This window comes from Sinocyclocheilus anshuiensis, unplaced genomic scaffold (genome assembly GCF_001515605.1).
Source record: "Sinocyclocheilus anshuiensis isolate Anshui unplaced genomic scaffold, SAMN03320099.WGS_v1.1 scaffold130, whole genome shotgun sequence".
NCBI classification, from domain to species: Eukaryota; Metazoa; Chordata; class Actinopteri; order Cypriniformes; family Cyprinidae; genus Sinocyclocheilus; species Sinocyclocheilus anshuiensis.
In genome coordinates this window covers 247,670-263,191 of record NW_015544207.1, presented here as the reverse complement: position 1 = coordinate 263,191, position 15,522 = coordinate 247,670, and the positions used below count along the sequence as shown (strand labels likewise).

Genomic DNA, 15,522 nt, shown 5'->3' with positions numbered 1-15,522 from the left:
TGAACCTTAATGCTCCATGATAAACTGAATCCAATGCCTGTAAACAATGCTTAGGTGCCTGCATGTATATGATATCACAATAATCCAATACTGACAAAAATGTAGCTGCTACCGATCTCTTCCTTGCTGCAAAAGAAAGACAATACTTGACTCTAATTATACATTGAGATCTATCCGATAAGTAATTAACAAACCATCCGACAGTATTTACTGATAAACCTACACTAAGTAGCCTCTGCTTCAAAATTGTATGATCTACAAAATCAAAAGCTTTGGATAAATCGATAAAAAGAGCAGCACTATGTGTATTATTATCCAATGAAACCATTAAATCATTTAATACTTCTATAATTGCTGTGGATGTACTATGTTTTTTCCTAAAACCGGATTGGAACTCTGGGAAGACATTTTTAGAAGATAGAAAGTCTTTTAATTGGTCATTCACAAGCGATTCCAAAACCTTTGATAAAATAGACAATTTCGAAATAGGCCTATAATTATTCAATACAGTTGGATCACCCCCTTTAAATAATGGCCGAACATAAGCAGTTTTCCAGATAGAAGGAATTTCATTTGTAGCTAAAGAAAGATTAAAAAGATAGGTTAGTGGTGGCGCAATAAAATCAGCTGCCAGCTTTAAGAAATGTGGATCCAACTTATCTGGACCAGCTTGTTTCCTACTATCTAAAGATTTAAGTGCCTTATTAACCTCTGAAACTGTTACTGGGTTAAAGTCAAATAATTGGTCTACCTTAAAATGATTTACACAGTAAACAGGTGAGGAATTATCACAGGTCAAATTATTTGACTGATGAAGTGTCTTCCAATGCACCTCTGACCTGTGGCCTACCGCAAGGCTCTATATTAGCTCCTTCTCTATTTTCTCTCTACATGTTACTTCTGGGCTCTATTCTAAGGAAACATAGTGTCCCTTTTCATTTCTATGCAGACGATACTCAAATCTATCTACCAATCAAAAGAAACAATTCCGCAGCGATTACCTCTCTTCAGCAATGCTTAGAGGAGGTTAAATTATGGCTCGCCCAAAATTTTCTCTCCCTAGATGAAGACATTGCTTCTAATGAGAATTCTCAGTATATACGCCCTGATTTGTACAGTTTATCCGTTTTTAGATCTTCACAGGTGCGGAACCTAGGTGTTCTTGTCGACCAGCATTTAAAATTTGATAAACATATCTCCTCCGTTATCGGATCCAGTTTTTATCAACTGTCTAAAATCAGAGACTCTCTCACTCCAAAAACTCTAGATATGGCTGTTCATGCGTTTGTTTAAAATTTGATAAACATATCTCCTCCGTTATCGGATCCAGTTTTTATCAACTTCGTCTACTGTCTAAAATCAGAGACTTTCTCACTCCAAAAACTCTAGAAATGGCTGTTCATGCGTTTGTTACATCTCGACTAGATTACTGCAATTCCTTATATTGCGGTATATCTAAATCTCAAATTGCCCACCTCCAGCTAGTCCAAAACGCTGCTGCCAGACTTCTTCTGAAGTGTCGCAAACATGAACACATTACTCCAATTCTCAGATCTCTACACTGGTTGCCGGTTCATCAGAGAATAGACTTCAAAATTCTACTCTTTGTTTATAAATCGTTACATAATCTAGCTCCTGTCTACCTCTCTGAACTCCTTCATTTATACACTCCATTTAGAAGCCTAAGATCTTGCGACCAGGCTTTGTTGGTAGTTCCACATGTTAGACTTAAGCGTAGAGGGGAGCGTGCATTTGCGGTGGCAGGGCCACGGCTTTGGAATACCCTGCCTTTAGAAATTAGAATGGCCCCTTCTCTGCCTGTCTTTAAGTCCCTGCTAAAAACCTATGTTTTCCTTAGTGTATTGATTACTGTTATTCGGTCATTTTTTAATGGGTTGTTCATATTTTTTATTTGGCTTGCTTTCTGTGTATGTTTTTATAAATTTCTCTTCTGTAAAGCACTTTGGTCAGCCTAGCGGCTGCTGTAAATGTGCTATACAAATAGAATTAACTTGAACTTGAACTACCAGTGGCCACAAAATGTTCATTTAAACAATCTATTATTTTAACTTTATCCACAATTTTACATGAATCCTTAATAATACATGACGGAAAATCTGAATTTGATTTACTTGCAATGAGATTTTTTATATTTTTCCAAAAAGTTTTTGATTTAGATTATTAGAAGTTTCTAAAAGAAAGTAGTCAACCTTAGCTTTTCTAATCGCAGCAGTAGACACATTACGCAATTGTCTGAAAATCAACCAATCTTCCTTTAGATTAGTACTTCTGGCTTTAGACCAAGCCAAATTACGTTCTCTAAGTAAATTTGACAGTTCGGGGGTAAACCATACATTATGTCTGCCTTTTACTCTAAACTTTCTAAAAGGAGCATGCTTATTTATAAAATAGGTAAAACTTTCATAAAATAACTCCATGCAATTTCAACTTCTGGAATAAGATTAATTTTTCCCCAATCAATATGGCTTTATTTTGAAGGTTTTATGAGAAGGACAATGTCATGCAATAAAGAATTGCTGAATAGTTTTTTTAATCAGTTCTTCAAAACAAGTGGCATTACCCATCCTAATTTATTCTATCAACATCTGTGTTTACAATATCCACAAGTATTATGAAAACGTACCACATAGTGACAATAACATCCTCACGCAAGTAAGTGCAAACCTGAAATTTAAAAAATACAGTAAAGGCACTTTTTAAATCTATATTACATTATCAAGCCAACATGCAGTAATACTCTCAGTGCTGCAGTCCAGTTGTCACAATCTTAAAGTTAAAAATCTCATATTTCATATGGCTTCACGTTAATCACAAATGAAATACACTATGGCAAGACTTTCAGAAGGTCAGCAATGTATATTACACGGTGAAAATGCTGGTGGTTGCAAGCAAAATATAAAGTGAAACAGTGCTTTAAAAATCAGTGTCCTCAGATAAAGTGTATCATGCTGTCTTCACATTCCTTCGGCACAGGCAGGTTATAACTCTGACAGGTTAACTTGTAATTCTGCCCACCATTGTTATCCCAAAACTGCACGCCCATTACTTTATAACAAATGGCAAACTCCAGCACTGCTCCAGGGTGAAGGATATATGGAGGAACGGGTAGATGAAATCGAAAAGTGTCACAGCAGGGCCCGTTTGAAATGGATTTGCTTGCAACCCAGTAAGCCTTGGTTTCTGAGCAGCTCTTCCAGTTTGTAAAAGAGTAGCGAACACTCACTTCCTTCTCAAATGCCACGTTTACAACTTGAACGATCCCTATAATTCCAGGCTCATAGCACAAAACCCGCTCCAGACATACTTGTTGGCAACCCAGACGCTCAGTGAAGTTTGAACAGTCACCTGGCTGGACTGAGAACATCGGTTTCCAATATGGTAGGGAAATCTCCATCCTCTTACTTGAGGCTAACTCTGCATTCATTAAGAGTCGGAAGAGAACATGCTCTGGGACAAACGGGTCCTCTCCGCTTTTGAAAACCTTGACATTTTCCAGGTCCAACCCTAAAGAGTCCACAAACCGGACGCTGGCTCTGCGACTAAGCCTCCTTCTCTCTGATGGAGATGGAAGGGACTGTGTGCGCCTCTGGATGATGGATTTGGTTGGTGGTTCACATGACAGGCTGCGGCCTGCTGTTTGCCTTGGAGCAGTTTTTGGGCTCGGCGGACGAATTTTAACCGGCCTCTTTCCACTGTCAGTTTTTGAGCGGGACATGTCCAGCAAAATCGGTGTGGAACTTTCTTTTGGGCCATCTGATACTGTGGTAAAAAATAGGTCAGCGTTCATCTCTTCGAGGGGTGTGTCTTTATGGCAACATCCCAAAGACCAGGCCATGTTTATTAGAAAGAGTTACCTTGTGTGACCTGAAAAAGACAAACATTCTATGTTATGAATATTTATAAGTATTTGACAGTATTAAATATTCTAGGAAGTCCTAGTAAGCAATATCAGCTAATACTGTGCAGCTGTGGAAACATGGCAAACACACTAGCTACTTCAATCTCAGCTGGATTATTGAACACTTTAATGCAGGCTTTCAAAATGGCAAATTGTCAGTGCAAACGTATATTAGTCAATGACTGCGCCTCTGTACAAAAATAAAAGGAAGAAGTTCAAATTGGCGTTTGCATTGTCTCACCAGGAAAGTCCGGCGTGTTTAGATTAACGACGATCCTCCGATGCTATTTTTATAAACCCTGCATCTCATAATGAGAAGCGCGACAAAAACTGTGCAAAGGTGAAGTATACTACGTGATACAACACACATACGATGCATTTCAAGCAAACTGCGCAGAGCTGGCAGGAGTGTGATGTCAAACAGAGGGGGCGTGGCTACTGAGTCAGCTGTGCTCGGGAAATGCTGTTGGTGGTGAGGTTGCCATGTCCTCCTATTATAAGTAGCTGTAAGTGGGCATTGTAAGACAGCAAGTGTGTGAGTGTACATCTTTTGGTTACCTGATGGAACACGTTTACAACATAGCGTTGTATAAATGCAAGTAAAGCTTTATTTACACATTTTCAATACTTTACATTTTAAATGAACTTGTCTGTTCAGTAGTCCTTATATAACTGATGACACAATTGAGCTGTGGTGCTTCTAATTATGTGATAAAAAGCAGTTGCAAATGTTTTACAAAATACACATACTCCTCTCTGCACTAATAAAATGGGGTTTACTTCCAAATTATATGTAATATCTAATTAATGTATCGTACACTACCACTCCAAAGCGGCATTAGAGAATCTAATAAATAAAAATATATTATAGGGTAGGCCTACTTGTTTTATATACACTACCAGTCAAAGTTTGGAATAACTATTTTTTTGAAAAAAGTCTCTTATGCTCAGCAAGTCTGCATTTATTTGATTAAAAATACATGTAAAACAGTAATATTGTGAAATATTATTATAATTTAAAAGACCATTATAAATATTAGAATGATTTATGAAGAACCGGCTGACACTAAAGACTGGAATAATGCTAAATTTTACCATCACAGGAATAAATTGCATGTTTAAATATACTAAAATAGAAAACAGTTATTTAAATTCTAATAATATTTCGCAATATTACTAATTGCAGCTTAGTCTGAGCATAAGAGACTGCTTTCAAAACATTTAAAAATCTGAACAATTTTAATCTAAATAGAATATTTTTTCGTAGCTTAAGCTATGGTTTTAATATTTTAGTCAGACACAAACAGGGATCACAAATGATTTTTTTCCGGGTATAATCAGAACAGGATCCTTGCACTTCTTCTATCTGGCAACCCCGCTTTTAAATTTGAATAAAACAGTGATTTTGCGAATTTACACAACCCCAATATCAGCCCCCTGAGCCCTGATACATACACATAGCTACATGAGCACTCGATACGAGCAGCGGTGAAATTAACGCGTTTCTCGTATTCGTTTCACTTAGGAACTTCAATTCCCATCATGCCAATCGGAGGATCACGACGACGACGATGCTCGAGCATACAAAGCAGCAGGTAAACAAGTCTGATCGAGCTGCTGTAGTGATGCTCAGTAACGTTTCGCACATTGCTGGATGATGGGGGCTTCATAACCAAGACGCAAAGGTGATTATTGCCCTCTTTAAATGTTAGCGTTAAGAAATAGTTTGTTCGACGCTGTTTAATGGACTGCTCCAATTCTTGGCAAACTGGAACATATATAAACTGTGACGCTGATATTTCGCTGCGTTTCTGCAATGGTGCTCTTCAGTCGCTCGGTGCGTGCATGCGCTCACAAATGGGACATTTTGGGGCACAGCTGAGAGCTTCAAAACTGCGTCTGTACACTTCATAGTGCTTAATGCGATGGGACCCATCCTGCAGGAACAAACTGCGTCTGCGACACTGAAGAAGGTGCCAGGCAAGGAGAAGGTTAGAATGAAAAATGCAGAAAACACTGGGATTGTTGCCAGGTATGTCTGGATAGAGCAGTTTATTAAAATCACACAAGAATAACAAAAATGTGTCACTAAGAATATGTGCTTTATTTGCAGCAATAATAAGAGAGGAGGAAACGTGATCCAGAATAAGAAACCTCTTAAAAAAACAGTGCCCTTGCATCCAGGGCAAGAGAAGGATCCTCTGCCCAAAGCTGAAATTGTAAGTTACATATGCAACAATAAGATGCATTGATCCTGTGTTGGCAGCAGTTTGAATATGTTTTCATGATCTTTCCAAGGTCCAAAATGGCATTAAACCAAAGAAAGCTAAGAGTCCGACTGGTGGCACGTGCAAGTTGCGTGGGTGAGCGTTGCTTAACATATGGAATTTAATATATAAATAACCATAAATAGTAAAAAAAAAACAAAAAACAAAATTAAATAAAACAAATGGATATATTTCACTACAGAATGCTGCCATTGACCAATCAGAAACAAAGTGATACAAATTAGAGCTGGGTATTGACACAGATTTTACAATTCCAATTCACAAGCTCTTGATTTGATTCAATTTGATATTGATTCATTTTGTTATATATCAGGAGTTTTTATTTTTTAATAACTTCCTAGTGATAAAATTATGCTTCTACTCCTTCATTGATGAAATTTAAATGGTGACTGTCCTAACACGACAGATTTATTCAAACATGCATTAAGACATCACTAATAGATAAAAATGTAATGAATATGTAATATAATGCACTATATATGCTCCACCCTATTATCTACAACAGGGGTGCCCAACCCTGCTCCTGGCGATCGACTGTCCTGCAAAGTTCAGCTCCAACCCTAATCAAACACACCTGAAGCAACTAATTAGGGTCTTCAGGATCACTTAAAAATTAAAGGCAGGTGTCTTTGATTAGAGTTGGAGCTAAACTTTGCAGGACAGTCGATCGCCAGGAGCAGGGTTGGGCACCCCTGATCTACAACATATCTTATGCTCATTCTGCTAGCTTTTCTTTCACCATTACCATTAAAAAATACTCCTTTTTTTATACTGTAGTGAATATCTGGTTAGAAATTCAATTGTCTTTACCTGCAGTAGATCCATTTACAGGCTGCACTCATAATAAAGATCTGCTTCATCATCATCACTGACAAACAATATGACATTTCTGAGTTTTGTTTCCTTAAATGGATTGTAGGTAAATATCCACCTCATCCAGCACTCTTTTTGTCTTATCCAGCACTCTCTTCTGTCTTATAAAGTAATCTGTTACTGTTTCAATGTGAGAAACCACTGGAAACAATTCAGTGTGTACGTGAACTGTCCAAATGAACCAAACTGCATCACAAACAATTCCAGACCTTTTTGGAAACCCATTTCACTAATTAGATCAGAAACAAGTGTTTAATTTGTGAATGTGGCATCATTTGATTCTTAATGCCTGATAGAAAACACATAGCATGATTGCTAAAATATTGTCATTTTACTCTTTAAACTCTGTGATCAAATTGTAGTTATTACGATTATTAGATGGGAGACATGCTACAAAAAAACATTAGTGATGTTTGTTCATGCCTCAGCAGAATTGATCTTGGAATTTAAGAATGATATGAGTCCATGAAAGTCAAAGTAATCACAAGTGTTGTCAACCCAGCCCTAATAAATAGAGTATATTGATAAAATATCTCACTTGAACTATTGCTGCAGCACACAGGGCGAATCAGACCTGAGGCCTCCACGTCCCAAACTCTCTTGTCCCGAGCGTGGACAGGAGAGGCAGAAAATCCAGCTGGAGCCTCAGTGCTGTAAAGAGATGGTACTGAGCCACATGGCCTTGGAGAAGAGCCGTCGTGCTCTATCGCTGCCTTTGACTCCTCAGCCAGTGCTGCAGCAGTTCATTCCGCAGAAACAAGTCCCAGACCTGGACTCACTTCGCCTCCTGGAGCACAAGGAGGATGACACGGACAGCGCCAGTGACCTGTCCGACTCTGAGCGGCTCCCTGTGCTGCCTTCCCCCTGCACTCCTCCTCAGCTCAACCTCCGAGCCGAGGTCATCAACTCCATGGACCTGCATCCTCACATACCTGGACCCAGGACGGTGGAGAACAATGAAGTCAGCTATAGCTACCCAGACTTCCTGCCTCCTCCATTCAATACCTGGAGTCTGAAGCAGCTCGCCATCTTCCTCAACACTGAGGGTAAGCGGGCTCCCCGGCCCAAACCCGTAGGGCAGCTAGAGAAGTATTTAGAGCGCCTCCTTCAACTTGAGTGGCACCAGATCCAAAGCATACAGGCTGAGAGCGGACGGCACGTCGTTCCCATCATCCGAACAAGAAGTCACGCCGCCAGTGTCCTAGCGAATGGCAATCGGCCTAGGCCTCATACTGCTCCTCCGACACGCCTCAGCTCCCCGAAAAGCTTTCGGCAGGGTCAACGGGCCTTCTTCTCTTCAATGGCCAGCCCATCATCCACCCAGCTTTCTCGTCCCGTCTGCCCTTACTGCCACATCCGCTATCCGCTCTGCAGCGGCACCTGCTCTTCATACGCCTACCAGCGGCATTCCCGTCTCAGCCCCCTGCTAGAGCGCAAAGCTCCCCCTGCCAACACCCAAAAGAGGAGCAGCAGCGAAAGCCGGGCTTCCACCTCCGAAAACCGCACCACTTCGAAAAACCAGCAACCGGTCAGTCCTCAGGCAGCAAAGGCTCACCAGAAGCACATGCAGTCTGCGGGAAACGTGCGCAGGGCGTCCCATGAACTTAACGCAAATGGCAAATCCCATTCTTCGGTCAGGAAAGGAAAGACTGCGAGGTCAAACGAGGCAGACAAACAGAAAGATCCACCTGGAGCAAAATGTGGAGGGGTTGATAGGCGGGATCCTGTCGGTATGAAAGGCGAAGGTGGTGGTCCAGGGAAAAAAATGGTTAAGGATGGTCCGAGAGCCGAAACTGGTGAAGTACGATTAAGATCTGGCACTAAAAGAACGGTCACCGATGGCTGCGATGCAAAAGTGACATCAGCTACCAAGACTACTGGCAAAGTGAAAAATGCTCAATATGCCAAGTAGTTAGTGCACCTTTCACGCAATTTTCAGTTGCCTCAAAAACATTTCCATTTTGCATACTGTAAAGAAGAGCTAATTAAAACGTAATATTATCCCTGCAGTTAACTGTAGTTGTTTGTGAAAAGGATACAAGTGCCGTCACATTGGCAATATTTTGGCAAAATTTCGAGGGGAAAAAAGAGGTTAATTGTTTATTGTTAATAACTCACACAGAAGTCACTTTCAGCTTTTTGTCGGTCAACACAGACCAACTTGAAATGTGCACAGGATCGCATGGATTCTGATTAAAATGCTTGGATTTTGCCTATGAAAATTTGCCGGACAACTGCAAATGTGACCACACTGTCAAAAAAAACTTATCCTTCTCTTTAGAAATCATGCCTTTTCATCGTCATTGTTTCATTAGAACTTTAAAGTGCATTTCTTGAATAAGATATATTTATTTTATCTGCCTAAGTACACAAAAGCAGGTTATCTTTACATACTGTACGCACAAATCCTCTATGAAATGAAATAAATGTACTTAAATCAAGTGTGCACATATCTCTTATTTGAGGGAGGTATGGCTGAGAATGGCAGCGTCTGGCTTTGTCTAGTAAGCACTATTGGTCAAAGAATGTATATTTTTTGAGATGAATAATGAATGTTTTGTAATGACTATATTTTTGTAAAGTGCTATTTACAAGGACTTCTTTTCTTGTTATTTATTAAACCAATGAGTTGACATGTATTAAGTTAAATAAGAATGTTTTATCTTTGAATGTTTTGGAACTCATTACTTAGGTTTTCAGTGAGTTAGATGTAGTTGAATTGTGAATTGTTAGGATTGCTTATGGTGGTTTTGTGGTGTGTTGCTGGAGAAGGACCTGAGCTGTAATCTGTTAAGATATTATGGTCAAGGTTATCTATGTTTGTTTACTTATTGAGAACCTTTCAGGTGATTACATTGTACTTCATGTCTCTAAATATAGCATGTTTTGTTTATTTTTACAGGAACAATGATGGTAGTGGTTTTATATGTACTGTAATGCATTGTCAAGGCACTTGAATATGACTTGAAAGTTGGTACAGGTTGAGGCCATACAGTACATGGTACCACATTTCCATACTTGATGTACTGTATGTAGCACCATTTCATCTTGTATGTTATGTACTGTGTCAAGTTCCCTTATCAGGCAAAAACACACAACAATCTACTTTTGTCCTATCATTGTCAGATTGTGCTTTTATTTTGCTGGGAGTTTTTGGTAGAGTTGAATGCAGCTATTTTTATGAGATACAAAATAAAGAGTTTTCATTACATCATCAAAGCCTCTGTCTACAGTATTTATTTTAATGTGGAAATTGATACCGTCATTTTATTCTCATTAAACCAGAACAAGCACAGACAGTGTCATTTTCAGGTTGTGAATGAAAATTTTCAGTGACTTTGCCATGCCTTCTGGGTATTTAAATGCTCCTATTTACAATCGTCTGAATCCTTAGGTGCATATTATAACAATTGTGGGTATTTGTGTGATTGTCATGAATAGTTTGTCACACTAATTTGATGTCATTTGCATGTTGTCATGTCCTCTTCTGTCCTGGGAAAGGCTTTAAAAGCTGTTGAAGCTGTTTCTGGCGATCATTCACGCAGCCTGTGTAATACAAAGCAAACAAAAACCATTTGTATTTGGAGATGATAGTAAATGCTGCTATAATATGTAATGTTATAGGTGTTGCATTATTATTAAAAAATACATTTTGTTTATCTTTTATACATTTTAATTTGTATATTTACTTCAAGGAATAGTTCACCTAAAATACAAATTTGCTTAAAATTGACTCTCAGGCTATCCAAAATGTAGATTTGTTTCATCATCTGAACAGATTTGGAGTATTTTAGCATTACATCACTTGCTCACCAATGGATCCTCTGCAGTGAATGGGTGCCGTCAGAATGAGAGTCTAAACAGCTGATACAAACATCACAGTAATTCACAACATGAATCCAGTCCATCAATTAGCATTTTGTAAAGTGAAAAGCTGCATCTTTGTAAGAAACAAATGCATCATGAAGGGGTATTAAACTTGTAAATACAAGTCCTCTATCCATAATACTGCTCTGAATCAGGAAGTGACGGTTTAATATTAAAATGTCTTATTGATGAATTTGTTTATTACAAACAAGCAGCTTTTCACTTCACAAAAAGTTAATTGATGGACTGGAGTCGTGTGGATTACTTGTGGATTATTGTGATGTTTTTATCAGCTGTTTGGACTCTCATTCTGACGGCAACCATTCACTGCAGAGCATCCATTGCTGAGCAAGTGATGCAATGCTAAATTGCTCCAAATATGTTATGATCATACAGTTTTTGGAAGTTTTGATGACAGAAATTTCTAGACGTTTTAAAGCCCTATTTGGTACCTTATTTTTTAAAAGTATCATGCATGCACTGTGAATTAATATATTTTTTGTTTAACTGTGTGACATTCAAAAAATGCCTAAGAGTGTACAAAAACTACTAAGCTCAACTAAGCACAGAAACAGGCTCACTGAGTGTACTACAGGCCAAGATCTCCATTGAGACAATGTAAGACACTGACCGAGATGTGTATTTGCCACGAGGCAAGAACTACCCAGAGTCTCTAGTCCGACATCCGTGTAGACAGGTCCATCGTTCCACATTAGGTCAAATCCGCCAACCCTCTTCTCCTTGCCTGTCAGACTAAGTGGAAAAGCATGTTTTGGACAACAATGTCAACATACACAATCCTCCACACTCTTCTTTCATGTAATTTTATACTATTTTGTCAAACTGTACCGGCCTTCCATGTCTACAATGTGCAAGGTGTCCTCCAGCAGTCTGTATTTTAGCTCATAGTCCTCCTGACTGCTGGCTGTGAGGGAGGGTGAAGCGTTCACTTCAATTAGCCACCTGCATAACGGCAAACTGTGCTGTCATTTTTTTTAAGCCATGCAATCCCCACATTCATTCAGTTCTGCTAAGTATCCTGTCAAACTAAGCAATCAAAAATAAAGCACTCTTACGGCTTTAAATCCTGGTCCAGTAGTATGTCATATCCATACAACTCAAAACAGTGTTTGTCATTGATGATGGTCTTCTGAACACTAAGCAGGCTGCGAATAAATATGTTGTCAATTTCTTTAAATAGAGTCTGCACTGTCTCGAAACCATGCTTAGCGGTCAGGTACTGCCGTAGCTGCTGCATCTGCCACTTACAACCCTGAGAGAGAGCGAAAGATAGATTACTGCTTTTTAATAAAACATATCTTCATGAACATAATAGTACAGTATGTCCAGTTACTTCCAACATACCTTCTCAGGATCATAATCAGGAGATGTTTTTTGCACTGCAACATTAGTGAGATGAACGTCTGTGTATTTCAAGGTTAAAGGGGACAAACAAGTGAATTCCTGTACTATGGGGCGTAATATAAAATTGGGGGTGTGTGTATTTCAGAAATGTATGCAAAGGATACACTGATCGTCTATGCTGCTAAGAGAGAACCTGGTGTTGGAAAATCGAGCAAAACCATCACGATACAGCCAGGCCTTCAATGGAATATACTGCGAAAAACAAAAATATGCTTTTTGTGTTGCCTGCACAGTTTTACAACATTCAAAACATGAAAATGCAACAGTGATGTGAAGTGTGAAACACCCACAACAACAAAAATGCTGTGTGTAATACTGTGTAACACCACCGTTAATGGAAAAATAAATCTCTAATTTCAGTAATCAATAGACAAAACAACAATACAACAAGTAACAGTTGTTATGAAAATGCATTATTAATAAACTTAAGTTTATTTAAAGGGACATAAGATAGCTATTCAGTTCTGTGTGAGCCACATTAAACTACTATATGACTTGCATTTATTTTCTTGTGCTATTATAACATTAACAAAATAGTCGACTATAGGAATTATTCAACAGAAATATTACAAAATAACTGCTTTATACTGCTGATGCCATTTTCATTTTGAGTGTTTATTAATGATGTTGAACAATCAGGTGGTACAAGTCAGAGCAAAGAGTAAATTCATAGTTTATTAATGTTGTAACTCGATTGAAATCTCATAATTGCACTAATTCTGACATGGTGTAAATGCACCATAATTTCTGTGAAATTGCAAAATGAATGGCTTTTTTCAAGTTTCCTACTGCAGCTGGAGAAAGTACTTTAACAACGAAAAACAGCATCGGATATTCATGAAAAAAAAAATCATTAAAAAATAGATCACTTACTGATGTGACAAGAACATAGACTCTCAAGTCAAATTTTCTCCCTGGTGATAGATATAACATACATGTCACACACACACATATATAAAACATACGTTCAGTAATAATAATAAAAGATTAGCTAAATCAAATAAGTATTGAAGCTATTATATGTTTTATTATATGTATTATATATTATGGGTACATACCAGCTATGAGGTAGGGATTCTCAATGTAGCGCTGAGCGACATAGCTCTCAACTTGAGCCTCATCTTTCTGTTCTTCAGAGCGGGACCCATCCTAAAACCAAAAACAGCATCAGTGCACAACATAAAACTTGGGATGACGATAGTAAATAATCACAGAACTTACATTCCTGTCAGAGTCAGTGTGTCAAATGTGTATTACCTTCTTCCAATCTATGATATCTTTGAGTTTTCGAAACAGAAAAATTCCTTTCCCCTGTGATCGTGCCACCTGTGTTCGGAAAGTTTTGTAATAATGGATGACCTGTTGATGATCAGTTTGGCAGTATTGTACACAGTGCACTGCTATAAACACTCACAGGCTTCATGATCCAGGTGCTCCCGGGGCTTCTCTTAAACTCTTCTACAAAGATGTGATACTCACTGGGCAGCACAAACGTACAGGGGAAAAAGTCGCATTTGGACGCCTCTAAACGCCCAGCCTCCCGCTCTAAAGTTTTTCTATATCTCTTCAGGTTTTTTACCATCAGGTTCTTACGGGTCAGCTGAAAAATACAAACAATTCATGCCTGTTTTCTGTACACATTCATTCAGTCGTAATCTATAATAATCTGCATATAAATTGTATAATACAGACCTCGTAGTGGTTGCGGAAGTGACATATCCGCACATGTTCCTCCATGTACGAGTGATCAAAGTTCTCTCTTAGCCACCCAACATCACACCAGTTAAAGTCCCAATCGCTATCACTGCATAGAGAGACATGAATGCATGATGCAAGCATGAAACACAGGGACACACAATGGAGAAGCACAGCACTTACTCTTTCACCTCTACCCAGCCTGGTCTCTGGTTTAGGACATCCTGTATAGTGTTGGTCAGGCCACATCTGTACCGTATACAGCTCCTTCCCTCGCTGAGATGAAAATGAACCACACTGGATTGTTAAACTACCTTTTATCCTTTATACAGACATACATACATACATACAGACAACAGTTTAAACTTTAAACTTTAGAGAAACTGTAAAATGATTTAAAAAATGCAGTTACTACACCATTCAAGTTTGGGGTCTGTAAGATTTTTTAATGAATTTGAAAAAGATATCTTATGCTTACAAAGTCGGCACTTATTTAATCAAAATACAGGAAAACATTTTAAAATATCTGTTTCCTGTTTTATTGTAAAATATTTATTTCTGAAAGCTGAATTGTCAGCATTATTCCACCAGTCTTCAGTGTCACATGATCCTTCAGAAATCATTCTAATGTGCTGATTTGAGTTGCTGCTCAAGAAACTTGTCATTACACCATTTCTAGAAACCGTGGGACAATTTATTGGAAATAAAAAAAGATTTTTTTGTAACATTATAATCGTCTATACTGTCATTTTTGTCATCAGTTTGCTGCATCATAGCTGAATAATAGTGATAATGACTTTAATAGATAAAATAAAATTCTACAGGCCCCAAATTGCAGGATGAATGTATTAAACAAACGCTAACAGACTTACCCTTCCTTCTTCTTCTGTGAACTGTAGGCCCCTTTAGGTCCAGCTGTCTGCAGTTTAAGGTGAGTTTGTTACAGCAAACCGGAAACATAATATCATGTAATAAGTTTGTTTTAAAAGTCACCCTCTTACCTTATTCTTAGACATATCAGAAACGAACCGCCTGTTAACCGCTGGACACCAGCAGCGTGAGACTAGAGAACTGTAGTCTATATGTTGTCATAGCAACCACCGAGCGGACCAATCGCTTCGCTGCATTTCGTAGTGCCGCATAGAGCGCAGACCTCCCAAACAGCTCTGTTCCCAACACTCTCTGGTCTCAGATATGTCTCTGCTACACACTCACAAATATTATGGATCTGGAATTTGCTTCTATTGGAGAAACTATATATTATATATGATTATATTATAATATATTATTCCCGAATATATATTGTTTAGTATGTTAAATTATGTTTTTTAAAATAAAAGAAATAAACTCTGCTCTCAGGTACCACATACCGATGATTTATTATTATTATTATTATTATTTCCTGTTAATTCATTGACTATAAACGAACAATACATAGACGCAGAAGACAGCGGA

General features: G+C 38.4%; 3 protein-coding genes across 6 annotated transcripts; 1 reads left to right on the top strand and 2 right to left on the bottom strand.

Moving 5' to 3' along the window:
• Nucleotides 1-2,476: 2,476 nt before the first annotated feature.
• ppp1r3da (protein phosphatase 1, regulatory subunit 3Da) lies at nt 2,477-4,376 on the bottom strand. Of its 2 annotated transcripts, none has more exons than XM_016497523.1 (2): nt 4,161-4,376; nt 2,477-3,885 (listed from the first exon to the last, which is right to left on the bottom strand). In XM_016497523.1, exon 2 carries the CDS (start codon nt 3,854-3,856, stop codon nt 2,951-2,953), a length of 906 nt encoding a protein of 301 aa, XP_016353009.1. In that variant the 5' UTR covers nt 3,857-3,885; nt 4,161-4,376; the 3' UTR covers nt 2,477-2,950. The 2 variants fall into 2 exon arrangements, with proteins under 2 accessions (XP_016353009.1, XP_016353010.1); XM_016497524.1 differs by lacking the exon at nt 4,161-4,376 and adding an exon at nt 4,043-4,140.
• Nucleotides 4,377-5,357: 981 nt separating this feature from the next.
• Nucleotides 5,358-9,161, top strand: LOC107696977 (uncharacterized). 3 transcript variants are annotated; one of them, XM_016497562.1, is made up of 5 exons: nt 5,358-5,514; nt 5,834-5,951; nt 6,033-6,138; nt 6,218-6,282; nt 7,636-9,161. In XM_016497562.1, the coding sequence occupies exons 2-5, from the start codon at nt 5,845-5,847 to the stop codon at nt 8,990-8,992; spliced, it is 1,635 nt and encodes a 544-aa protein (XP_016353048.1). In that variant the 5' UTR covers nt 5,358-5,514; nt 5,834-5,844; the 3' UTR covers nt 8,993-9,161. The 3 variants fall into 3 exon arrangements, with proteins under 3 accessions (XP_016353048.1, XP_016353049.1, XP_016353047.1); XM_016497563.1 differs by having other exon boundaries at nt 5,358-5,604; nt 5,863-5,951; XM_016497561.1 differs by having other exon boundaries at nt 5,358-5,604.
• A 93-nt stretch (nt 9,162-9,254) lies between these two features.
• Nucleotides 9,255-15,083, bottom strand: ttll9 (tubulin tyrosine ligase-like family, member 9). Its single transcript, XM_016497498.1, has 14 exons — nt 15,069-15,083; nt 14,940-15,004; nt 14,251-14,343; nt 14,065-14,176; nt 13,787-13,972; nt 13,630-13,698; nt 13,431-13,521; nt 13,246-13,286; nt 12,477-12,564; nt 12,313-12,371; nt 12,024-12,220; nt 11,797-11,910; nt 11,579-11,700; nt 9,255-10,626 (listed from the first exon to the last, which is right to left on the bottom strand). Exons 1-14 carry the CDS (start codon nt 15,081-15,083, stop codon nt 10,556-10,558), a joined length of 1,323 nt encoding a protein of 440 aa, XP_016352984.1. The 3' UTR covers nt 9,255-10,555.
• Nucleotides 15,084-15,522: the final 439 nt, after the last annotated feature.